The 27,606-nt window shown below is 36.7% G+C and overlaps 1 protein-coding gene across 1 annotated transcript in view; it reads right to left on the bottom strand.

The window, feature by feature from the left end:
* Window positions 1-488: 488 nt before the first annotated feature.
* LURAP1L (leucine rich adaptor protein 1 like) overlaps window positions 489-27,606 on the bottom strand; it is a 42,659-nt gene continuing 15,541 nt past the window's right edge. Inside the window, exon 2 of the mRNA XM_070431677.1 lies at window positions 489-2,637. Within this exon, the coding sequence (XP_070287778.1) occupies window positions 2,263-2,637 (375 nt within the window). The 3' untranslated portion in view covers window positions 489-2,262. The remainder of the gene's footprint in view (window positions 2,638-27,606) is intronic.

Here is a 27,606-nt window from a genome sequence, read left to right as displayed (position 1 = left end):
TCAACTAGGTCATGTGTGCTAAAAATTGCTTGCTTTAACTTCAGATTAAATCCAAACAAAATAGCCAACCAACCAGCTTTCATTAAGGGAATGTAAAAGAAAGCAGAAAGAGTGAAGTACATGAGGAACAGTTGGCGTAGGGTCAACAGCCTGATTCGCCTACAGGCACCAACCTGACTCTGGACATGTGATTTCAACAATGGGTTTGGAAGCTCAGAATTGGAAAATGCAGGTCCCAGTGATTGGAAGGGAAATGGTTCGTTACTTTTTTCTTGTTGTCATCGGCTTATACTTGCTTTCTCATTGGTACTTTATTATTTAAGTTCAATAGATACAGAAGAGTCTACTGAGTGTTATTGTTAGGAATAAGACATACCCAAATTCAAATCCCAGTTCTGACCCTGACTGGGTGATTTGACCCATTTACCTACCTTCTGTATATCTTAGTTTCTCAAACATAGAAGGGAGACAATCCCCACATTATGAAATTGTTGTGATGAACATTATATCAAGAAGTTTATGAAAAAGGACCAGTGTAGAATATAGACCCTATAGATTTTAATCGTAAATTGAATAATATATGTCCTGGAAACAAACAATACATTTGACAAGTGTGTTATAGGTACACAGTAACAAAGGACATTTTGGGGAAACCATGTCTTGAATATGGACATTTTTTAGTTTAAATAGGAATACTTTTTGATTCATATTGTAAAATATTTTGTGCAGAAACATGTATCATTACAAAATACAGTTTGACATCTCAACAGATTAACTCACTAGGAATCATTAAGGTAAAGGAAATGTGGAGGATTAATAAAATCACATCAAAATTAAGAGATTATTTATCCACTGCAGGATGAAATGATATCATATAAGTGAATAGTGATTCTGCTTTGCATGTAATATATCTATCCATCCATTCATATGTATTATCTAAGTTTTTATATATCTGATTGCAATTGCAAAATGCATATAAGTGAATGTTAAGAAAATCTCAAAATACAATTAAATTTAGGACCCCCTAACCCAGGGGTGGGGAACCATTTTTCAGCCAAAGGCCATTTGGGTATTTATAACATTATTCGGAGGAATACAAAGTTATCAACTTAAAAATTAGCTGTTATATTTGGTTAAACATTTAATTAACTCACCCCTAATGCCTTAGCAGGGCCAGACCAAATGATTTCATGGGCTTTATATGGCCTGCGGGCTGGATGTTCCTCACCCCTGAGGCTTAACCTCTAATCACCATCATATCTCATCTCAATTATCTTTGAAATTTGGGATAATCAAATATTACCACACAACATAGTCTACCGTTTCAGTTAGCATCACTGATGAGAAGCCCTAGCCAGTTTAGCTCAGTAGATAGAGCGTCAGCCTGCAGACCAAAGGGTCCCAGGTTGATTCTGGTCAAGGGCACGTACCTCCGTTGCAGGCTCCTCCCTGGCCTGGGCCCTGGTCAGGGCTCATGCAGGAGGCAACCAATCGATGTGTTTCTCTCACATTAATGTTTCTCTCTGTCTTTCCCTCTCTTCCACTCTCTCTAAAAATCAATGGGAACATATCTTTGGGTGAGGATTAAAAAAAATAAAAATAAAAAAAATGAAGGAATCACTGATGAGAAAGTGCTGATCTACGCTATGAATACAAAGTTGAACTGAATAGATTTCATATCGTTGAGTCTTCCAAATGATTGCCATAAAAATACGTGACTAACAGTTTTGTTGATTGTTAGGCTAGGAAGTTGTGGACTGGAAATAATGCCTAACGTGGTCCCAGGCATTTTGTTCAGTGTACTCTGTAAACAGTAATAAACCTCAGTATCTTCTAGACAATGACACTTGGAGTCATTTAGGAATGCAAGCAACACAATTAGCTGTTATCAGACTTTGGTTTATTGCAAAATTTAGCAAAGTTTTTGATGTCATCCCTGACCCCTTGCTCTGAAAACAAAAGCAAAAACATAGTTATTGCTTATTCTTTCCCCCTTCTTTCTTTGTGCCACTGGAAAAGAAGGGCGAGGAAAAAAAAAATCATCGTAATAAATAAAAATAGAGATGTAAAAGAGAAAAATAGATGAATCCAGATTAGAAATATTAGGAGCAACAGAAATATCATCAAGCAGTTTCAAAATATGCTTCCTTTTTTTTTAAAGGTTATCATGTAAAAAAAAAATCACACCAAAAATATAGCAGCAGAGAAGAGAGATAAATACAAGTTAATTGCACACTAAACCCATGCAAAAAACCTGGGTCATCAGCCAAAGCAGTAGTATTCAGAATCCAATTTGGGATGCTTGCGCAGTGCTTGGGAGTCCTCCGTGACGGAGCTGTCACTGAACTGGTCCAAGTCTGACGGGGTGTGATGGCCTGGCACATCATCTGCCAAGGTGTCCAGATAGCTCCCCACGGAGATGCCATCCAGCCCGTCGCTGCCATCGTGTAGGCTATTGTAGCTGCCGTGGAGGGAGGTGCTCTGACTCTCCAGTAAGCTGCACAGGCTGCCACTGAGACTGCTGCCTCGGCTGGTGATGGTGGCTTTCTCTTCGATCATCCACTTGATGGACTCAATGCTCTCGTTGATCACAAGCAGCTGACGCATGAGCCTGGCGTCCGTGGCTCTGAGATTAACCTGCAGAGAAGAGGGAGAGAGGAAAGACCTTCCAGTGAGTCTACGTTTGTGCAAGACCCAACATTCATTTGGATTCTCTCTTCTTCAGCCCGTGATTTTAAATCCGTAGACTAAATTCACTCGATCTCAGGATGTTTTTGAAAACGGCTGACCCATGGCAGGAGTCATAATCAAGGAGCTCGCTTCCCGCCGGACGCATCAGGCTCCAAAAGAGACAATGAAACTCCCACTGCATCCCTGACCCTGACCAAGATGCCTGGAAATTTCATACTGAATATCAGGTTCCAGCTAAAACACGTATGCTCTCTTTGGCCCAATTAATAGTTTATCCAAGTTTACTTGAGAATATGTGGGTGGATGCTAAGAGGTGGGGAGAGGAGAAATGTGTAGAAATTAGGAATTATCATAATCCTGTTGCAGCTTCTAGCTTTTTGAGTGATAACATGCCAGGCATCATTATAGAAGCTCAACACTCGTTACAGTAATTCTATACCACAGGTATATTATTTTTATCCCCATTTTCCAGATGAAGAAACAGAAAAGATTTGAGAGTACAGAAGAGGTCTGTTCTCTTTATGATTTATGAACATATATAGTACTCAATAATGCCTTATTTCTAAGAGGAACCAAATTGCTGTAATATTCCTGGAATCCAAAAGGGTACCATTATACTAGGCTGATATACTTTACAAGATGGGGCAGCCCCGATCAAAATTGGGACATGGAATTCTGAGAAGGTTCTAAAACTCCCCTAAGTGCCTTCTCGGTGTGCATTTCTTCTGATAAATCTAAGCTACCTTGGAGAAATCTGTCTTTAAAGCCACAAAACGTAATTCCTTTGTGGGTCTTACACTTCAGCGGAACACTTGCTAACATCAGGTGTGTGGTGGTTCTGGGGAAGGTGGGAAAAGGGGGGCTGCACGAACTCTCCTCATTCCCTTTGTTCTTGGAGCTGGAGAGATGGGGCTCCTATAAAGACTCCAGTGCCTGGACTGGGAGGCAGGGACATGTTTGGCCACCAGGGGTCCTAGTCACATTCTTTATGGTTTGAAATGGATTCCTGTTTTTTGTTTTTGTTTTTTTCAGTTGGAATCTTTTAACCCAAGAGTCTGAGCTTTGCTAATTCTCTTTAACATCCATGGCTAATTCAAATTTATAGGTTTCTAGAATTTTCAAAGGCACTCAGTCACAAGTGACTCAAGCCATAAGGAAGAAAGGAGCCTATTGTCTTCAAATCTACGCATGCATTTTTGTAAAAAATATTTCCTGGTTAGGAGTTAATCCATAACTGAAGGCAAACTTTGCATTTAGTGAATGTGGTGAACAAACATTAGGAGAGATGGAATTTCTACCAGGGACTTCAAAGATCTAAGATTACAGGATAAAATATAGATGTATAAATATAAAAAGCACAAAGTACAATTTAAAAAGCCTTCATTTTGATAGGATATTCAATAAAGCGATTGGGTGATTTCCTTATCTTTTCCGAGAGAGCACTGAGAACAAATTCTGTGGAAGGTAACCAGTGAAATCATTTCACTGAGGTGTTCACAAACAGAAGGATGTAAACTTAGCAGGTCTAAGAGGGGAAATGTGTAGAAATTAAGGAATCATTATATCATCATATACTAGCATTTCTATTTGTGGAGTCATCTCAATGACCTTGCAGTGACCTGTTGGAGAAGGAGACTTTCTGGCAGTTTTTATGTTCCAATTCACCCATACACCCCATGAGCCATCAAGATACTGTAATACAACAAATATTTACAAATCAGCAACAATTTGCCTTAGTCCACTGAGGAGCATAGAAAGTCAGGATGAGCCAAAGTCTTGCAAATGTCTTCAGTCAGGCAACTGTAGCTGAGAAAACCCGCTGTGCCCATTGCTGGTGCAGTATAAATGCTGGTGCAATACACTGTAAATGAGACCATTTCCCAAATGAGCACAGCTGCATCTGTTCACATTCCCACCCTGTCCCAGGCAAGTCTCCCAGCTTAGGCTCAGCTCTGGGTGTGTCCCTGCTATTCCCTTCACTTGAAATACTTTTACTGTCTTCTTCCCTAAATCCACTCCATCCTCCAGTTCCCACCTCTTCCATCAACCCTACTTGCTAATTCCAGCCTCCTCTGAAGTCCTATTAGTTTATATCTCACAGTTTAGCTTAATTTTCTACGGTCATACATTGCTACCTATGATTGTGTCTTTGAGCTGTTTCTTGACTAAATTTAAAGTGCCTTTAAGAAAGAAGCCATGTCTCCTATTTCTTCCATCTCTTTTAGGCGTGTCATAAGCAATGATTGATTTTTTCTCTTTTACAAATAGTCGTAATTTGGGGATCTCAAAACATAATAATACACATTCCCAGAAAACTGTGTCACTCAAGGGTTAAAACACACTTAAGATAACATTTTAGCAAATTTTGCCTGAGCCACACAGTGGCTGCATCAAATACAATTTAAAAAAAAATTCATTGCACAATATGAATAAGAGGGGAGTAGACTCTGAAGCAACAAAAGCTTCCTTTGACCGTGACATGATTTATTTAAATAAAAAAATTCTTTTCTCCTGAAAGCAAACATTCACAGGCCATTGAACCACAGTTGGGGGAAAAAAAACTGACGAAAGCGGGTCAGTTAGAACGCGTTGATCTGGCTGATCATGATCACAGATCAACTGTGTCTCACTCTCTGTCCTTGGTGAGAGAGTAAACAGCTTCCCACTGTGGGAGCCCTGGGCCAGCCGGTTCACACGCTGCCCATCCATTTCCTGGAGCTGCAGGCAGCTTGCTTCATACTCACTGCTTTCTCCTGGAACCAAGGTGTGGCTATGCTACTGCTGATGACCCTTGGAAGTATGAGCAATCCACCACCGCAGAACTAAATCACAGTGTCACTGCAGTCTCCAGTAGCTGCCCCACCTTTTCTCACTATTATTCATCTCAGTCCTTATGAAGTCTGACCGTCGATTAGGAAGAGAGTAGACGAGGGAGAGAGAGAGAGAGAGAGAGAGAGAGAGAGAGAGAGAGAGAGAGAGAGAGAGAGAATGGCTATGTTGGCAGGAGACTATGCAGTTCTTTCACCTGAGGTCTTCTAAGGTCCCGTAACCTTACTCTGAGAATGGCGAGAGGTGGGAGGCCCTCCTTATGATCTGAATCTGTGTCCCTACTTTGGAGAGGGGACATGATATCCAACCCCCACACCACATTTCTGGGCTTTCTGCTCCCTTCATAATATTTATCACTCGTTGGAATCATTCTGCTTCTTATTTTCCACTTGTTTTCTGTCTCCCCCATTGGCATGGAAGTACCACAGAGTGCACAGGACTTAGTGTCCTCTTCACTGCTCTGTGCTCAGGACGTACAAGAGTCTTGGCACATAGTAGGTGCTCAATTAGCGTTCATTCAAGGGCTGAATGATTTTGCCAGATTGGACCATCTGTCAGGAGCGCCCCTCCCTTGGGTTCTGCTGTGGGCCAGTGACATGTTTGCTTCTAGAAGAAAATACATTTTTTTTATTTAAGTAAATCATGTCACAGTCAGAGGCAGCTTCTGGAAAGAGCACTTCAGTGTTGAGACGCTGCCAGCGTGCAATCCCACGCCTCTCCATTCACAGGATTGGGACACCGAGAAACTGGTGCAGGGTTATTCCTATCTTCAGTGTGCAGATTACAAGCTAGTATCTCTGAAAGGAAGTGGATTTCAAGGTGTGAATCACACTCCAAACATTACTGTGTTTGTTTGGAGGCAATAATGGGTACGAGCACAGCACAGGTGTTCTGCAAACACTTGATGCAATGAGTTACACACAGGGAGCAAACACACACATAGGACATTGACCAAAAAAAGGTTTGCGTGAATTGATCCCTCAAAGTGGCTGCCCCTTCCTCTCTCCCGGCTCCCTCTCTCCCACTCTGGCCCTTAGTTGCTGCACTTTAGATGGAATGAATGCTGACATTTCATACCACTTTTAAACGGGAGGTGAATTGGGTCTGTGGCAGAACTTGAAATGAAGGATCTTGAAAGAGCAAATATTCTTAATGGTAAACTTTTCCAGATCTATGTTTTCTTTCAGACTCTCATGTTAATACTGAAAGAATCCAAAGGTTACAAATTGGCTCAATGGAATCCCAGAAAGAGAGAATGCAATCACATTTTCAATGAATGAGGGAGTGACAAACTAGCCAACTTCTTTTGTGGTGGTAAATGAGGAACCTGCCACTGCCTCTGTCGACCTACGTGACCTCTGGGCAAAGTGGCCTGGCGCATAGGCCTGAAAACCACATCCTGGGTGTTGTCTGAGCTGCAGTGAGCCACTGGACTCGGTGGATGTGGCAAAACAGTCTGTGAACAAAGACTGATTTCTGCCCAGTAAAGAAGATTTAACTCAGCTGAGGGACCCAGCTGTCACTTGTGTCTGCTTTTGGTATTAAGATGTTATTTGATAAGAAGATTCTGTAGGATAGATCATCTCAGTATCTCCCTCCACCCTGACGTTGTCTCCGATCCTTTGCCTTTCCTGTGGCCATTTGCTCACTAAATTGTTTCTGCTATGAGAAAATTCCGCAAATTATAGAGGAGACAAGGTACACCGCTTTTGCTGCTCAGTATCTCCAGCAAAAGACTTAGCTGGTAAAAACTCATGGCTAAGGCCAGAAGTGTAAGCTCTATGTGAATGCAGTGATAGAAATTTTAGCTCTTACCATTTGGGTTGAAATAAAAATCATATTGTGTTCTACTCCAAGATAAACATGCATATCCTCTTTAACATGCCTGTGTATTGACTGCAGTGTGCACTTGGACTGCAGAATTGTGTCTTCCAGATAAGGCCATTACTCTTTCTTGTCAGACTACAGGCTGGGTTAGCACCATGTTCTCATCTCTCTCTCAAAGCTCTCTATTACTGTTTCTCCCCTTTTATTTATGAGGATGGATTCATCAGAATTTCTACTGTAAAAGCCACAGTATCCATGACCTAAATCCCAAACATCCAGCAGGCTGTCATCTGAATTAGAAGGGAGAAAGACTACTTTTCAAGCAGGTCCATAATAATGAACAAGCAGAAAGGAAGCCAGATTAGATTTGCTTTTTAACATGATGCTCTAATCCCGGTTTTAAATCAGAAGAAACCAATCAACATTGTTTTCAGATGTGCAGTTGGGGGAAGCTCTTTTCTAGCCATATTTATTTCTAAATATACAAACATAATCAAAAGCATCTGTATGCACTAAAGGAAAGAGCTGTTTCAAATATGCTTGGAATATTGTTTTTCCAGCAGTTCATCCCAGTTTATCTGCATGTTCACTTTGCATAACCTTCTTGTGTCCAAATTTGCTCCCTCTCTAAATTCACCACATCCTCCATTTGAGGATCACAGGAGATTTTTCTGCCTGCCCACCCTTCACATGTCCAGCATTTTATGAATAGCTTTATGTGTGAAGCACTCTGCTAACTCTTTTCGCAGAGGATCTGCAAGGATGCTGTTGTCCGTGCGGTCTAGAAGACTGTGCGTTCCCACCCACAGCCTTTGCTTTGGAATGAACGCTTCAGGGGACAAGCCATCCACAAGTCCGTGAGGTTCCACCAGAGCTTTTCCTCCGTTTGTTTTTTCAGTTAAAAACTGACAACACAATTTGTTTCTAATTGGGCAACAGAGGATTCCATTTTTATATCAGTCTTTGTCTCCCTCCATTTATGTTGTTTATTTGGGGAACTGAACAATAACTAAAACAGTTCACTCTTTTCCCAAGACCTTATAGAAGAGTTATTTCCCCAAAGACGAAATTACATACATAAAAACACTATCAGCAGCACAGTTGACTGATGGATGTTGTTTTGATAAATTCAAAAGCTGCATCTGGTTTATGTGAAAGGGGCACATGTGACCCTCCCGAGTCTTCAACATAAATTCCAGCCACCAGGCCTGCTCCTGAGATCTGGACGGTTTCTGCTGGTTGGATAGGAGTCTTCAGCCTTGTTCCCTCAGGTTTTAGGTCCAACGGAATCTTAGATGCCTGTGAAGTCAATTCCTTTCCCATATCCTAATGTAGTGAGATTGGCTTCCTGAGTGCTTTCAATACATACATGCAGAGTGTAATCACCTGGGTTGAAATTCTTTGGAATGATGTAACAGAAACACTGACTCCCCACATTTGTACCATGTGCATTTTTCTAATTTAGAACTTAAAATGGTATTTTTACATGGAAGACTGGGGTATGTAAAGTGCTCCTCTGTGATATGTAGTAGCTGTGCTTACAGTGGGAGGGAAGGGAGGATAAGCGGATAGATGCTTAACAACTGGCTCCCTGGAAAACTACACACACACACACACATACACACACACACACACACACGTAATAGAAATTGTACCAGCATAAAAGATGTGTAGCACACACTTTACAAATAACACTAAAATATGTAGTGCCTTTTCTTGTGAATTTCATGTAACTAATTGAGTCTCACAGAATGCGTTTGTTCATTTTTGCTAAACTGAACCTGTGGTTGCAGTTCAACCACAATTCAACAAATAGAATTGCTCCTAATCCACGAGCTCTTTTCTCAATAATTCTGTCATTAAATCTCATACGTGATCTACTGCTAAACTATTTTTCACACCAGTACAAATTATATGTGCTAAACTGAAACCTGTTATATGTGCCTCGGCACTTGTTATGTCTGCACCTTGCTGGTTTGTCAGTGGTGTGAGCAACTTTGCTAAATTGGATAATGGGTTTTGAATATGTGAAGAATAGTTCCCTTTCTGCGTGTGCTGTTGATATGTGATAGCTAAAGACTCGGCCCCCTTTTCAGTTTAATCTGCAGTATTCACATTTTCCCCATCACTGTTTTATGGCCACAAAATAAAGGTCAAGTTCTGATTTATAGTGTCTTCCAGTTTCTGTGCTGTCAATACTCCTACCATGGTCAGTTTCAATCTACCAATGTGATATAACTAGGCATAGAGTTGGAAAGAGATTCTCAGTAGTTCAGCATTAGATAGTATTGCACCCAATAGAAATAATAAATGTTTTAAATAACCTCAGAAAATAACTAATAGTAAAATGTAGTAAATAATTACCAAGTAATGTGTTTTGAGTACTTATTACCTTACTTTTCATATAACTTATTCATTTGTAGGTTTATATAAATACACACTTTAAGGTATAAGAGTGACTGTGACTAAAAACTAGTTCATAAAACTGAAAATTTAGCAAACACATCACACAGGCCAGTAGGAGTTGGCTCTAGTATCCCACTGAAGGTGCAGAATAAAGGCTTAACCTAAGCTACTACATTTTTTGATAAGTAAATCAGAGGCTTTCATTTCTCCCTTAGGGCATTTATTTTCCTATAAAGCAGTGGTTCTCAACCTTCCTAATGCCACAACCCTTTAATACAGTTCCTCATGTTGTGGTGACCCCCAACCATAAAATTATTTTCGTTGTTACTTCATAACTATAATTCTGCTACTGTTATGAATCGTAATGTAAATATCTGATATGCAGGATGTATTTTCATTGTTACAAATTGAACATAATTAAAGCATAGTGATTAATCACAAAACAATATGTAATTATATATGTGTTTTCCGATGGTCTTAGGCGACCCCTGTGAAAGGGTCGTTCGACCCCCAGTTGAGAACCACTGCTATAAAGGATTAAAAGGCCAATGTAATTTATCTTTTCCAATAACTAGAATTTGAGGAAAATGTAAAATGTTTAGACCAAAGTTATTAGTGTTTTTTTAAAAATGTTTTTATTGATTTTAGAGAGAAAGGAAGGGAGAAGGAGAGATAGAAGCATCAATGAGAAAGAAACATCAACATCGATTGGCTGCCTCCTGCGCATCCCTTACTGGGGATGGAGCCTACAACCTGGGCATGTGCCCTCACAGGGAATCGAACTGGTGACCTCTTTGGTGCATAGGTCGATGCTCAACCACTGAGCCACATTGGCCAGGTAAAAGTTATTAGTATTTTTTATGAAAAGATTTTAAATATTGAATATAGATTATTTTTTAAGCATCACTGAGATATAAAATGTACTTGGTAAAGGAATAATAAATTTGAAAGTCAAGCATTTGTGCTTTGATATTATAATTTTTGCTGGATATATTTCTAATAAAATATGCTACACACTTCTCTAGGTAAACAGAACCATGCAGAATCAAGTATAAACAGAATATTTCTAATGCGTAGTTATTCAGCAGTGCACTTAAGGGTGCTGAGGAAATAGCATCTAAATCTCTTTTTTTACATGATTCCAGACATCCTTCCCACCCAAATATGTAACGTCTCTTTCAGTATTTTTTTTCTTTTAGTAATTTCTTGATTTTCAGATTAGATCTGTTTGTCAGTCCTTATGCCCCGCTTTTCTCCCTCATTCTCTTAATTCTATCTCTAATCTGCTATCTGCAGCCATAGTTTTTTCCGATGTGTTGAGTAGGGGACTACTGCACTGCAAGGAAGACTTATCTTTGCACTCATTAGAAAGTAATATTAACTGAGTAAAATTAGGTGAGGAAATAGTCTGTGCAACAGGATAAGGTGCATGGGCCTTGCGCTCTAGAACAGCTCTTCTCAACCTTTAATACGCATACAGATCACTGTGGAATCTTGTTCAAATTCAGATTCTCTTCACTGTTCTGTCATCCTGGATTTCTAACAAGTTCCCAGCTGATGCCAGTAGAGATAGCAACCTTTAAGATATCTGCCAAGATCCCCTCTTCCCCGGTGTATCTACATCTTTGCAGAGTTCCCTGCCCTTGTTTGTGAACTGGCCTATCAGCTTATTTCTGAGGAACAGAATATGGTGAAATGATGGGATGTCACTCCTGAGAAAAGGTAACAAAAAGACTGTGGTTTCTGTCTGGGCATATTACTTGCTCTAATGAGAGCCATCTGCCAGGCTGTGGGCTGTTCTCTTGTGAGATTTACATGATAAGGAACTACTATCACTGGACAACAGCTAAGCCAGAAGCTAGGCTGCCAACTGCTACAGGTTGTGCGAGTAAGTTTGGAAGCAGGTCCTCCCTGAATCCAGCCTTAAGGTGACTGCAGCCCAAACAGACAGGGTGATTGCAGACTTAATGCTAAGAAACTCTGAGCCGGAGGCGCGCAGTGAATCTGTGCCCAAACTCTTACTCACAGAAGCTGTGAGATAACGTTTGCTGTTTACCTTGCCAAGTTTTAGAGTGTTATGCAGCATGAATAAGGAATACACCAATGCTTTTGGTAAATGGACCACACTTTGAGTAGTAAGTGCCTGAGATCTTTTTACTTGTGGATAATTTTGGGTAACGGCTAATGGACCACTCTATTGATGGAATGCTGCTTTATTAAAACATTGTTTCATAGTTTGAAAAAAAGTAAAACATAGAACAAATAGGTAAATATTTATTGATGAAGACAAAAACATGTTCATTGAGGGGCCATCTGCATCTCCCACGGGTTAACCTTTCTTCTTCCTAAAAAAAGGTGGTTTAATACCCAAAAGAGAAATGATAGTCTCAGATATGGCACAGATTTTGGAATTATTAGACTGAAAATTTAAAATAGTTATGCTAATATGCTAAGGGATCTAATAAAAATATGTTCTTGCGTGGGCAATATGCAAGAACAGGTAGATAAAAAAAAAAGCAGGAAGATGGAAATCCAAAGAATCAAAAGGAAATACTCTAAGTAAAAATCACTGTAATGTAAATGAATATGTCAGTAGACTGGACACAACCAAAGAGAGAATCAATGGCCTTGAAGATATGTAAATAATTTGAATATCTCTTTGAGGGCCTTAGAGGCCCAGCAAAGCATTATTTTAATTATCTATGGGATTACCCTTATGTGACCTGCTATTTACTATTAATGTGGCCCAGATTTATCAAGTTAGAACTTGGCTTATAGACTTGCATCCGGATGACATGAAAATGACTTTTGTCTAGCTAAAAAATAATCTCAAAGGCTATGGTTTTACTATCCTGCTAGACATTAAACATTTGCTCAGAGAAACTCTAACTTAACAAAATGATTTCATATGTCTTTTTCAGAAAATATATCAACCTTTCCTCTAATTCTCTTTTGAACCAGCCAAATCATCACCAGAAAGTAATCTCACAGGGTGATCTGATCACAAACTTCTAACTGGGAAGGTCATGATTGGCCGTCATGCCCTAGGCACATAACTTCTTTAGCAGAAGGTTTATCTTGGCCTTAAGCAAAACCTGTACATTTTTTTGAGTGCATCTAGGTTAACCACACCTTTGAAATAAGCATAACCACCCTCAAGAGAGCACGTAATTTTGTTCACTATCCAGTAATCTAAGCCCCACCTTGCTTGGAGAAAGTAATCTTCCTTGTTAATTTCAAAACTGTCATTCCCTGGAGCATTTGAGATCTTGCTTCCCAGCAATTATTGTCATTATTTTTTGCTCATGTAAACTCTAATATAAAATTCTCTACATGTTTGGACGTTTCTCATGTCCACACCGTCTTGCTTGTTCTCTCATTAAATGAGCTAAGTAAATCTGCGACATGTGCTCCCTCTGGGTTTGTAAGAGGGTCATGTTTTCATCTTTTTGAACATTATACTTTGCTTACCTGCTAGGACTGGTTAAACAGAGTTGCCCACAAAGAGACTTCTTGAGTGACTCATCAACAGAAATAGAACTTGACCTTTTCTGACTCTCAGTTTTCTTCTGGTCTGGTTCTTTTTGTTCTGGTTTGTTTAGCTGCTGTTGTTTCAGATTCTTGACCAACAACAAATATGCTAGTTGGTCTATATTGTTTGTCTATTGGTGCGCTCAAATCCGTGTAGAAAATATTCTATTTCCACGGAGTAGGAGAACAACCCTTTGAGCATGTGTGTTCTGTGTTTTCTAGTGCCCTGTGCCTGAGGTGGTAGAATTGAAGTTTCAAGTCCTGTTGATGGTGGAGCATTTAATCGAAAAAACCTTTTACTGCTCATGATTAGAAAATGAAATATTTTTCTACATCTAGAGTACATTAATGAATTAAATTAGTCTCTTAAAAAATCTAATTATAGAAGCTAACAAATACTTGCAAAAATTTAATATTACCAGAATTTTAAGCAAGAAAAAAAAAAAAGAACTCTAATACACTGAATGCACTGACCTTTTAAAGGAAAAACAACAATAAAACTTCCTTACAGACAATACTAACTCAGAAGCATTTTTGTGGAAGAATCAAAGTGAATCTTTAGAGATGAATTGTTTTCATAATTTTAGGTTATAAATAGCTAAGTGTCTTTTTCTTGATTTCTTCAATATGGGGAATAAACATAATTTAAGTTTTTGAGATTTGGATTTATTATCTAATAAGGAGACTAGTTAATTTTAACTTCCTCAATTTACTATACTCGGTTACTGATAAGCTAATGTGACTTCCATATATTATGTAAGATTAAGAAAATATGCAATTATGTATTGTAAAATATATGTAATTATAATTCTTTCTTAGTCTTTTTAATTCAACTGTAATAATTTTCTGTACTGTACCAGGTTAAACATAATTTGCAAGATATTTATTTAGAACTTAGAGTAATATCAAGTTAATAAACAAAAACATATGGGTATGTGTATAATTTCTAAGGAGGACAGACTATTGAAACACTGGTCACCAATTGTTATTGATATCTTTGGGGGTTTTTGTTGTTGTTGTTGTTAATCCTCACCTGAGGATATTTTTCCATTGGTTTTTAAAGAGCATGGAAGGGAAAGGAGAGAAACAGAGAGAGAGAGAAACATCAATGTGAGAGAGACACATCGATTGGTTGCCTCCCAGACCCGTCCAGGGACTGAAATCAAGCCTGCAACTGAGGTACATGCCCTTGATTGGACCCTTCAGTGCTTGGGCTGAGGCTAGCCACTGAGCCAAACTGACTAGGGCTGATACCTTTGCTTTTATTTTATAATAATAAAGTGACTATATCTTTGGGTGATTTTAATGAACATATTAATTTTGCCACCTACAAAGGTGTGAAAAATATGTTTTTGGCTGTGGAGGTCTTATAATGTAGTATATAAGCTTTGCTGGACTGCTAAAATGCTAACATGTATATGACAGACTGTGATTATTCTACAGTTTCTCTCTGAAAGATTAGTAAATTTGATTAAAAAATGATAGCTTAGTCGTCGTGCAGTTGAGACTACACTGGGAATAATCATGGCAAAGAACTGGAACTAAAATAATGGTTTTGTATATCAAAAAGGAGAGTATTTTATTCTTAATGAAAATTGTTTATTTTCAAAAATATTTTTATTGATTTTAGAGAGGAAGAGAAATAGCAACATCGATGTTGGGAGAGACTCATTGATCAGCTGTCTCCTGCACATCCCCCCTGACCGCAAACTGAACCATGACCTCCTGGTTCATAGGTCGATGCTCAACCACTGAGCCAGGCCGGCCAGGCAAATTGTTCAGAATGTGAAAGAACATAGTGAAGGACAGAACTTGACTTTATGTAGAAAACTGAATATACAAAACAAACAAACGTAAAATCTGTGTTTGCCTTGAATCCTAATATCTACAAATAATAATTCTGAAAGTAATAAAATATATCAAAATGTTGGTAAAATTTGCTCAGTTTAGATGGACTTATTAGGAGAAGTTTTCAAAAGAGCTTGTCAATAAATGTATTAATGCAAAGCTAGAACTAGTTTTCTTTTCTTTGTCCTCTGTTGGAATGAAAAATTGGCTTAGAAGAATTTAGTTTGCTCTTGTGGAGCGATAGTAAAAAGTTATTATTTTCTGTAATCTGCTCAGATAGAGATTTCATAGTATCTAACCTGAAAGTTTCAGTGCTTTGTTCTAGCTTAAAGAGAGAGAGAAGGAAAAAAAGGAGGTTACTTAAAATTATGTTGTAATCTTACTCCAAACTATAGCTATTCCTTGTTTTCAGACACATCTGAGAGTGCTTTAATCAAATAATTAAATCTACTCAAATAACACTTAAACCCTTTTAATTTTGCCTTCCGAAGAAAAAACCCTAAATTCAGGTTGAAAATCATTTAAGATGTCTTTTACCCCCAAACTATTCTTTGAGGTCTCTGCAAGTGCCTTGGAGGACTGGTAGATAGCAGTCTTGGTAAATGATTGGGCATGCCTGTGTTCCAATAAAAATTTTTACAAAAACAGGCATGCTGGATTTAGATACTCTGTTGCTGTGGGTTCCCAGACTTGCAGGTATAAAAAAAGGTGCTTCCTGGTGGATTTGTTTACTCAGCCTCTTTCCAATGGACTATTTGTTCTCTGCTCCTCTATTCCTTCCTTTATCCATCTTTTCCATCCTGATGGTTCAACTCACTAAAAAATTAAATAAATATTTAGCCTATATGTGAGCTATTTGTATGAGTCATGTTTTTGACTGTTATTTTGTTGTTGTTGTTTTGAAAAAGGTAGCCACAGACAGAAATCTGTTAGATCTGGCACAGAGGCATTTGGGCCCAGAGCAGTACAGATAACGCAGGTGATGTAAAGAAACTTAAAAGTGTTGCAACAAAAGTTTCTGTTAAGTATCTGTCCCTAGTTCTAACTTTTTTTTTTATCTTTAATCACTTCTTATCTTCTTTATTTTACCCGTATTGCAATAAGAGAACATTTAATACCCTAAATTTAATATTTCAAATAAGAATAAACTGTCTTCTCAGTGTGAACCAAGGTGAATTCTATGAGGAAGGAATGGATTTGTTATTTCCAGTGGATTTATCTCTCTGATTACCTGTGATTGAGCACATACCAAGAATTGTGATAACTCAGTGTTCATAATCTTACTGAGCTGTCCACATTTTATTTTCCACAAATAACTTAATGATATCTCTGGCACTTGAAGATTGTCAAGGACTAAATTTATGTGCTACTCTCTTTAGTCTTTTAGAAATGAAAGTGTTTAAACTATTCCTTTGCATGATACCATTTAAAAATTATTGTTTGATTTATTTTAAATAAAATGTATTATAGACATTAAAATAACCTTGCCTAAAATATTACATTCATTTTTTTCCAATTTAGTATGCTCCTAAAATTTTACTTTAATTAATGTAGATGATTTTACCTGGATATGTGAGAGATTGCTCTCTTTTAAATGCGATGTATTTTGTCATGTTTATATCTATATTGATCCATTTCCAGGAGAAATGATAATCAAAGAAATTTAAAACAGAGGTGATGGCTGATTTGTTATTTATTTACTCCAATGATGCCCGTGACCCAACTACCAAATGATGATGTAGTTTAGTGAGACTAGCAAGGAAAATAAAATTTTGGTTCTGGTCTTGGTTCCATTACTAACAACCAGTGACTTGTAACAAGTTATCAACCTAATCTTCCCAAGCCTCTGTTTTTCTGTCTGTTAGATGAGAATACTGGAGATCATCTTTAAAATTCCTTCCAGCCCTAAAATGTCTTGATTCCTGGGTATAGCACATTAACAGTGTATGATCAGCTTACAATTTGCACAAAAAACGAGATTTATCTATGTGTCTAATGGAGCATAGTTAAAATGATCTTAGAGTTTGATTCTGAGAGATGACTACATTAGAAAGAGTTTACATGTGAACAAGGGAATTTTCAAGATAAATTTTAAAGATATGGGAGAAACAAGCACATAGGTAATAACTGAATATAAAGACAACTGACAAAAAAGTGTTAAGCATGAATTAACTACTCTAATGCAGTTGGTCTATCCTATCCATCAATTCTAGTTTCTTTTGTGTTGTTTTTTTTTGTGTGTGTATGTTTTAATATGTTTGTATTCATTTCAGAGAGAGGAAGGGAGAGAGAGAGAGGGATCGAAACATCAATGATGAGAGGGAATCAGTAATTGGCTGCCTCCTGCACACCCCCTACTAGGGATTGTGACCTGACTTGGAATCAAACCGTGACCTCCTGCTTCATGGGTTGATATTCAACCACTGGGCCACATTAGCCAGGTCATCAATCTTAGTTCCTAACTAGGATTATTAGTACATGGCAAATCAGTAAACATATGTTGAGTGAAGAAATGGATGAGAGAGGAAAAAACAGGTACATATGTACGTGGTAATGTAGCAGAGGATAAGTATGGGTTACTGTTCTTTGGGAAAAGAATATATGGCAGTTGAATAATTTTGAAAAATGGATCTGGATAGAGAGAGGTGGGTAGGGGTGGCCTATGCAAAGAAAGACCTAATTATTTGAAGCTGCAATGAGGAAAATAAGTGAAGGCCTAAAGAGGTAAAAGTTCAGTACATACATACATACATACATACATACAGTAAGTAAAAATTCATTTCATGCTCAGGAAGTGGCAAGACAGCCAGAGAGACTGGGGGACTAGATCTAGAATGTGGGAAGGTAATCTGGAGGCATGCCATGTCTGAAGTGTTGAGCAAGGGTCACTCAGCAATGATGAGATGGTCCATCCCATAGAACAGCTCACCGCATTGTCTGAAACAGAAGCTCTTTATCAGAGTACTACCTCACTGCTGTGATCTGGGTTACTGACTTGGAGTTGACCTAAAAGAGCGTAAGGGGGTTTCATTAGGATCTCAGATCTGTTTGGGCAAACATTTACTAACTGCAACAACAAATGATGTTAAAGAAAAAAATAACTTGACTGTCTACGGAAGTTAGACAAGGACTGCAGCTTAGATTGACATGAGGCCATTGCTTTCTGGAGCAGATGCTACCTCTTCCAAGAATAATTTTGCTAAACTGTGAGTAAGCTATTATTTCATTCTCCAGAATCCAAAGTGGTAGATTCAGTCTTGGGGAGAATCTGCTGAGAATTCAGAGTCCATCTGTATATGGGAAGCAAGGCTATTTTCCATCAGAAGCACAAAGATGGGGTGAAGTGCTTTTCAAGTATCTGACATAGAAAGGCAAAGGTCTTGACTCCAAATTCTTATTCTGATCTCCCATTTCCTGCCCATAAACCCCATCTCATTGTTCTTAAAATTCTCATGACAAATATGTTCTTCCTCTTGGGTTTTGTGTTCTCCCAATTTAGGGACATACTTAAGTTTCTCTGAAGGTCTGTCTGTGTATTTTTCCTGTTTTGTGTTTTTAATGGACACAAAAGAAGTTTGTTTCTTGCCTTTCAAATGCAATCACATTAATTGTTCCTCACCTAATTGCTAAACACACTTTGTTTTAGTTGAGTCCATTTAAAAATGTTCTTAAAACAAATGTTCCTTTGTAAGCTGTATTCTAATAGCAGTTTAATGAAGATAATGTAGTAAAAGTTTCTTAAAATGATGGGTGATTAGAAAATCCCAGATTTCCCTTTAGGAGAAAAAAAAAAGATCTGGTGCTCCATGCTAAGGAACAGGATACATATTTCTAAGAAATACTTCTAGGTACTCCTAATTCACTTCATGAGCAAGTTTCTGAACAGCTTTTGCCATCTTTAATATACTTAACTACCATTAAAATAATATCCCGATGCTACTTCAGAGAGATGCAGCTACATCCATAGCGTGTGATGATTATTTATAATTATAACAATTAGTAATAGATGGTTTTGAATGAAAGGTGCTATGTGGAATTGCAGTATGATTATTATAGTAATTAGATCACTTTCTCAGCTTATACTCGTTAGGAAAATATTTTTGTACCAATAATAAGAATTACATAATTATCATTATGTAAAACCCTAAATATTTGCAGTTGCTTTTATACCTTAGTATCACAATTAGCTCTATGCCTAGTCAAAAAACTAAATTTTATTTTCTGTTTGAGCCTGTCAAGAGAAACTACCACACAGGCACTGGTTTTTTTTTTCCCATTGTGAAAATTACAAAGATATAAGACAGTCAGATGATCTTAACAGATTCTTGCTCATACATTGATTATGCCACTCTAATCATAATTTAATATTGTTTTCTATCATAATATAATTTATTATAATCATATAGAAATAGTTTACCTAAGTGCTTTTCGTAAAATTAAATAAAACAATATATATATATATATATATATATATATATATATACTATAGTATATATTGTTTTATTTTTGTTTGTTTTTATTTTTGACTCAGTATGTTTGGGCATTTCTTTGCTATCTTATATAATAAAAGAGCTAATATGCTAATTAGACCAAATAGCAGATTGACCATCCAGACGACCTTCCAGATGAAGCCACAGCTGTGAGGGCCGAGACCCTTGCACGAATTTTGTGCATCAGGCCTCTAGTATTTTTATGAAGTCGAAAATAAAAACAGTGTAGGAAAATGGTATCCCAAACAGATTGGTACCCTAGAAAAAAAGTATGGGTTTGGATATTTAAAACCAGAAATACCATGCAATTCTTCCCCTAATTAGCTTCTTAGGTTTTAATATTACTTAATTTTTTCTCTACATCAATTTTTTAATCTATATTGTGGTATGATCAGTGTGGTATAAATTGATATTCTATCAACTTTCTGTTGACAATTTAGAATTGGTTAAAAATGAATCATCTTTTTAAAAAAATAAAATTCTAGCCCTAGCTGGTTTGGATAGAGTGTTGACCTGTGGACTGAAGGGTTTGAGGTTTAATTCCGGTCAATGGCACATGCCTGGGTTGTGGGCTGGATCTCCAGTAGGGGGTGTACGGGAGACAGCTGATCAAAGATTCTTATCACTGATGTTTCTATCTCTCTCTCCCTCTCCCTTCCTATCTGAAATCAATAAAAAAAAATATTTAAAAAAATAAAAAGATACAATTCTACAACTTGGATTAAACAGGCACTGGCCTATGTAAGTATTCATTAACAACTCTAGGGGCAAAAGTAGATTTACAGTTGCTCATAAGGAAAATAAACAATACTTAATAAGTAATAAACTCATGTACTCACAACTGTAAACCTATTTTTGCCCACTCGATATGATACCACTTTGATTTAATGTACTTTGATGTAATCTCAACATATTTTACAATCAAGAATCACTCCTCACATTTTGCTGTTAAAGAAATGGAGCTATGCCCAAGTAACCATCAGTAGATGAGGGGACAGAAAAGCAGTGGTACATTTATACAATGGATTACTCATAAAAAAAGAAGGAAATCTTACAGCATTGATGGACCTGGACAGTATTATGCTAAGTGAAAATAAGCCAGTTAGAGAAAGACAGATACCATAAGATTTCACTCATCTGGAATTTAATGAACAAAATAACAAACAAAATAGAAACAGACTCATCGATACAGAGAACAGACAGACAGCTTTCAGAGGGGAGGGAGGTTGTGGGGCTGGGTGACAAAGGTGAAGGGATGAAGCAAAGAGGAAAAACTTGAGGGGAAGGGTGGAGGGAGATAAAAGAGTAGATATAGGGAGGAGAAATGGTGATGGAGGAAGACAATATACAGGTGATGTATTATAGGATTGTACACCTGAAACTTACATCGTTTTATTAACCAATGTCACCCCAATAAATTAAATGAAAAGTTTAAAAAATGGAGTTATGTAGACACTACAATTATCTAAAAGTTGTACACCTATTCAAAAAATGTAGCTGGGAATACATTGTTGTTTCTATTCTTATCCTCTTGCATTTCCTTACATCTGAAAATCACTGCTGCCAGATTAAATGGTTTGCAGTAGCAGTAAAAATTAGCATAAATTCCATGTTAATTTATCACTTCTATCTCTGAAGGATCACAAATGAGGATGATAAAAGCAGATGCCTGGCATATGGCAACAGATGGGTCACTACATTTAAAAAGAACTAGTGGGAATAGGGTGGTTCACTTTTCTCAGTTCTTATCACATCAGGTGGAAAGCATGGAGAAGAAAACAAAGTAATGCAGACTTAACCGGGTCCTAACTTCCCTATAGCTTTTAAATGTCCTATTAAAATATAGGACTTGTAGTTTGCTAGTATGTTTCATGTCACAGCCATGCAGAAAAATCCATCCTAGAATGAATAAAGGTAGATATATAGGTAGGAATCTACAGTACCCACTGACAAGCTATGGCAGCTGATGGCAAGAATTACTGGAGCAGATGGTACATGATGAATGCATCAGGACATGTCCAGGCACCCAGATTCATAACATTACCAAGGGTTTCACTATTTTTGCTCAGATGATGACTTCTCCTACCATTACATTGAAATTTCATCTATGAAACATTTAAAATTTTATAGTATAATTACACATGCTTTTTATTATAAATTAAACATAAGAATGATGCTTATAATAAAACTTTGACTCAATACCCATAAAACATTATAGAAATACCCTAAGATGGAATGCTTCCCAGTGAACTAGCACCTAAATAACTATTCATTTTTTAAGGAATGTTTCATTTTCTATTTGGAATTCCTTCCATAAATACAATTCATAAACTCAGTTGATAAAAAATTATACTAAATAATTGCTGGGTTTTACTGGATATAACTGCTTGCCATATAATTAGCAAAGATGATGCCAGATCATGTTTTCCCTTGGGTATGAATTATCTAAATAAGGCTCTATTTGGGTTGATTTAATCTCTCTATTAAAGAAAATATATGACTCCTACTCACATAAAATCCTTGAAGAATTTTCTAAAGTTAAAACTTAAAAGTTTATCCTAAATTATAATACAGAAAAAGAAGACAAAGTTACTGCAATTAAAGCTCAAACTTTACCTAGAATTCGAGGTTATTTTCTACTAATTAAAATCTTGGTGGATGCAGCTTAAAAAGTATAAGCAGTGTTGTATTTGGGTGTCTCTAAAAGTAATAGCCATTTTTCTTTCCCTATTATCTGTCTCTTGATTCAAAAATGTAACTTCTGCCCAGCTGGTGTGGCTCAGGGGTTGAGTGTCAACTCAGGAACCAAGAGGTCACTGGTTCGATTCCAGGTCAGGGCACATGCCCAGGTTGCCTACTTAATCCCCAGTAAGGGTGGGTGCATGAGGCACCCAATGAAGATGTCCCTCTCTCATTGATGTTTCTGTTTCTCACTCTCTCTCTAAAAATCAAGAAAAAAATATTTTTTTTAAAAAGAAATGAAACTCCTGCAATCGCCTAAAACTTGGCATTGGTCTCTCCTAACACTCTGTATGTGCTGCTTTTATAAATTAATCAGTGTGGTTGCCATTGTCAATTTTTGGTAATAACAATAAAATCTTTCTAGGCTGGTTTTGCAATTATCAGAATTAACTGCTCAGGAAGTAGGTAGAGAACACCTGGAGGTGGTGTATTGAATTCTAGGAAATAACCATAGTTCTCACAGGTAAAGCCCCCAGGGTTGATGGCAGATATAGGAAGAATCCTGGTAACAATGCATGTTAGCGATAGTGGAGGCATTTGCTGTTTTAATTATTGTGTTTGTAATCCCACATAGAAAATTTTAACGAATCCAGGTTAATTTCCATAGTGATAGCAAAAAATTCCAACAACATTAATAACAGCATAAACAGTAATAACTAGCCTTTAATAAAGCATTAGTTCCAGGCACTATAACAAGTAATTCAAATTGTTTCCACCTAATCTTCATAAAAACTCTAATAGTATATTTTATTAAATTGCAACTCAGAGAGGATCTGTAATTTGCCACTGTCCTACAACCACGGAGTGATGGAGCCAGGATTCAGACCTAGACCTCCCTGGCTCTGAACCCCATGGCCTACCTGCTTCCTTTCCCTATGCAAGAGCCCAGGAGACAGCATTCATGGTCCCCTTAACAAAAACCTACTAGAATATTCAGTCTGACCAAAAAAATTAATTAGAAAATTATGTTGCAAAAGGAATGACATTTATTCCCTCAGCTTAGGAATTGTTAAGGAAATAACCTGAACTGTTGTATCATCACGACAGAAATATAAGGAACAAGTTAAATATCCAATATCAGAGAAATGCACAAAAAATGGAATCTCACTCAGGCAGTTAACAATTAGGTTTAGGAAAATCACATAGGAAAAGGTTTATGATACAATGCCAAGCAAAAATATAGGCTCTACAAAAAAGAAATATATAAGGCATATATTAGAATTTCAACACTGCAAAGGAAAATTACAGAAAAAAAATAATTTAATATAATAAGACAAAAATTATATAATAATGGCCTTGGGTAATATAATCATTATTTTTGCCTCCCACTTATACTTATGTACTTTCTAAAATAACTATCAGGAGTGTATATTACATTTTAATGAGAAAAAACCTTAATTACAAGATAAATCACATAATCATAAACATGAAAATTTATATAAGTAGCTGATCATTCAATGCCACTTGAATGATTAAAACATTAAATTATTAAATATTTTTGTTTAGAAAATATCAACTTTCTAATAAAGGCAACTTACATTAATTTATTGTGTAATTATAAAACCTATGGAATCGTGGAATTATATCTGATAGGAAGAAAACAAACATTTTGGAATATTTATATCTTGTACAAGTATAACCTTCTCTCTTCCCTTGTTCCAAAAATATTTTTGTCATTTTTTATTTTATTGCATACTTGAATTCCTTAGTAATCAACAGTATGCTTTCTTGTTTATGAGTATTTCAAAAGTACAGCATACTTTAAGGATCCCATAATAAAAAACACATGGAACTGTTTAGTTCTCAAGAAGAAAATCTTAAGGAAAAAAATGAGTAAGTATGCAAAAATATAACAGCTTTTATTACACAACTTCCTCAAATAACAACTACAATTGGTCCTTATTGCTTATCCAACCATATTCAAGCTGAGAATTCTCTATTAATTGTGATTGTTTTACCTTTCCTATCTCATTACAACACTAATTCCCACATAACCTTCTCACCTGCCTCCATCATTCTCATTACAGATTCCTAACTAACAAGTGCTTATTCTACCCCAAATTTGCCCAGGCAAATTTTCCCTCTACCTATGGTTACCCTCCTATAAAACCAGTTCTTTGCAGGGCACTTTCTAGACAGCTTTACTAATTTACTTCTCCAGTACCGAGCTCTTATACTCTGCTAAATGTATAGAGATGAAATATATTGGACATGGTTTTAGCTATGCAAGAACTCATGTTCTAGAGAGGGATATAAAAAGTAAAAAATGAGAAAAATACATAGTAGTACAATGTTATCCGTGGTATGACTTGGAGGATAAAAGTCAGAGTTGACTGGATGAGATGTGAGGGACAGCACTGGGAAAGGAAGAAATATCCAGGCAAAAAGAACAACCTATACAAATGTCAAGAACTAAGAGTACACATGGCACATCTGAGGAACTTAGGTGGGGCTGGAGTTGTACATGAAGATGTAAATGACCAGGTCTTAGGCATAGTATTGAATGGTTATGATAGATGTAATTTGCTTGATATAAAAATTATATGTTATTACAGATCGTGGGCCTTTGGAATTAGACCAGAATTTTTAATAGCATGGCGGTTAAATATTGCTATTGTTTTACTAATAACCTCATTGGTTTGCAAGTAATCTGAAATCCGTGTCTTCAACTGTATTTCTTCTGGGGCCTATACAGGAGTGGGATGTGGTTTGTGCTTAAAAATATGTGTTGCATTCACTTGATTACTGTTATAGTAACATTTCTAGAAGCAGAGGTGGTGAACCGTGCCCAGGGTGGGTATTTACATAGTTAAATGGTGTGCAACTGAGAGTTTCCATCTGTCTTTAAGGCCCAGCAGGGGTTGAGGCTTTGGAAATATGTATATTTACTACAGATATGCATCATCAGTGTTTAATTGGAACAACCAAGGTTTTTGGCTGGGTCAAATTAATTTCATGTGTGAAGTCAAGAGATGGCAAATAGATTCCTGTTAGACTCATTTCCAAGTATGTGAATCATGTAATATTTGTTCTTAGAAGAGTTAGATAGTATGAATAGCACCAAAATCTGCTTACAAAAAGGCATTGGATTATTTTCATAGAGAGGATAACTTTTTCAAGTGATTTGATACTATTGCCACAAAATTAACTCAATGATGTAAAAAAATGTAAAAGTAAAAAAAAAGAAAAAGTATATTACTCCTTGAGAATTTTGGGTGAAATCCAAATAGAATCAGTTTGTTTTAAGACTGACAGAAAACAAAAATAACCCAACCCTTCATGTTATGAAATTGCTGATCATCCCCAGTAATGATGTCTGAACTTTTGGAATTTAAGTGTAAATGCAAATTCTTTTCCTCTATTTATATTGGCCACTCCATGACACTCAAAACAACCAATTTGGGAAATGGAAAATCCTGGCCTTGTCTTTATCTACTGTAAATCACTCCCTATCTCGATTTCCAACTCAGCGATGTGAGCATTTGATAGTGCTCCTAGGAGACTTAATGCTTAGTGGTTTTAAATAAAACAGTGTTACAGAGTCTAACAATAATCATTTCAACCCACTTGCTTATCAATGCCAATAAGATAAGATGGTTGTGCTATGATTATTTAAAAGGCTCCAATACAGAAAGTAGCATCCATTTATGAGTTCATTCTTGTTATTTATTTTTTGACTGCTAATGATCATATTCAGAGCTCATTTAATTTATTAATCAAATAAAAATGTTCGAGCGGTTCCATTTTGTGCTGGCAGTGTGCTTCCAAGCATGTTGATTTTCCATGTCTGATGCCAAGTAAAGCTATGGTTCATGAAAAAGATTACTTTCTATCATGGCTGAAAGAAGCACTGCTTGAGAAAGCTTTTTTCACTGCCTTGTTAGTTGCTCTTTAAAGTTACAGTATTCATCATTATAATAATATAATAATTATAGTAAGTTTACAGTGTACATCAATATAATACATGACAATCATTAAGATCTCAAAATTCCTGACTTCATCATGTATGAATCCACATAAGAATCCACATATGAGCAGAAGTAGTCAGTTGCTTCACTAAATAAGTTTTCCATGTTCTGTAAAATTAATCTTTTAATTTCACTTATAAATGTAAAGTTTAACATGGTTGGAAAGGAGAGTAATTAAAAATTACTGCCACTGAATAACCAAATACATCCAAAAAATGCTTACCATTACATAAAGAATGTTTATCAGCCCTGACCAGTTTGGCTCAGTGGCTAGAGCATCAGCCTGTGGACTGAAGAGTCCCAGGTTCGATTCCGGTCAAGGGCATGTACCTTGGTTGCGGGCACATCCCCAATAGGGGGTGTGCAGGAGGCAGCTGATCAGTGTTTCTCTCTCATCGATGTTTCTAACTCTCTATCCCTCTCCCTTCCTCTCTGTAAAAAAATCAATAATATATATATATTTTTAAAAAGAATGTTTATCAGTTTAAATGTACTCCAAAGTATAGATCAAGCTCATGTACAACAAATTTGTTTGCTAATAAAAAACAACTTGTTTAAGTGATAAACCAAAGATATCATACCAATACAAACATCTAAGAAAATAGTTTTATTTTACATTAAGTGTACTGGTATAGACGGTACAGATTTCATTTCCCTGTGGTACAAGATTACCTTGAAGCAGGATACATGTTTATAGACATGAAATGTACATAATTTCCAAGGCTACTTCTGAAGGATGGCATTGGAGGGAATGTAACCAACAAGAATGGGGGGAAATGTTATGACCCATTCTTAAGTCTTTAAGTTTGGTCCCTATTAAAACAATGCATAATCTGCATTCATCATGAAAATCCAAAATTTACCAAAATAATCTTTGTCAAGTTCTAGTTCATTTATTCCCCACTGACAAAACCACATGTAAAGAAGACCATAAATTTCTTAGTTATCCTGACTTTCTTCTCACATACTCATTCTGACATCCCCAAACTGATTTTTAAGAACTCCCAAGTAAGGGATAATTGGAACAAATATTACATTGAAAAGCAAACACAAACACAAATTTAAAAATGGAGTAATAAACTCAAGAAGTAGAATATGAAAGTTAAAATTATATTTCATTTCATCGGAGTTGTCAGGGCATGCATGGTTCTTGGCAAAGTATAAACATAGCCAGATTAAAGGAAAAACAAGTGGATGTTTTTCAAGAGTTAATTCAACGTAAGAATATTTCTATTAAATGTAACTCTCCAAAGGAGTTTAGCACATGATGACAG

Source organism: Myotis yumanensis, unplaced genomic scaffold, assembly GCF_028538775.1.
Source record: "Myotis yumanensis isolate MYYU_CA2020_CCGP unplaced genomic scaffold, mMyoYum1.0.hap1 SCAF_12, whole genome shotgun sequence".
Classification (NCBI taxonomy): Eukaryota; Metazoa; Chordata; class Mammalia; order Chiroptera; family Vespertilionidae; genus Myotis; species Myotis yumanensis.
The sequence above is the reverse complement of the archived record's forward strand: the minus strand, read 5'-3'. Positions and strand labels throughout refer to the sequence as shown.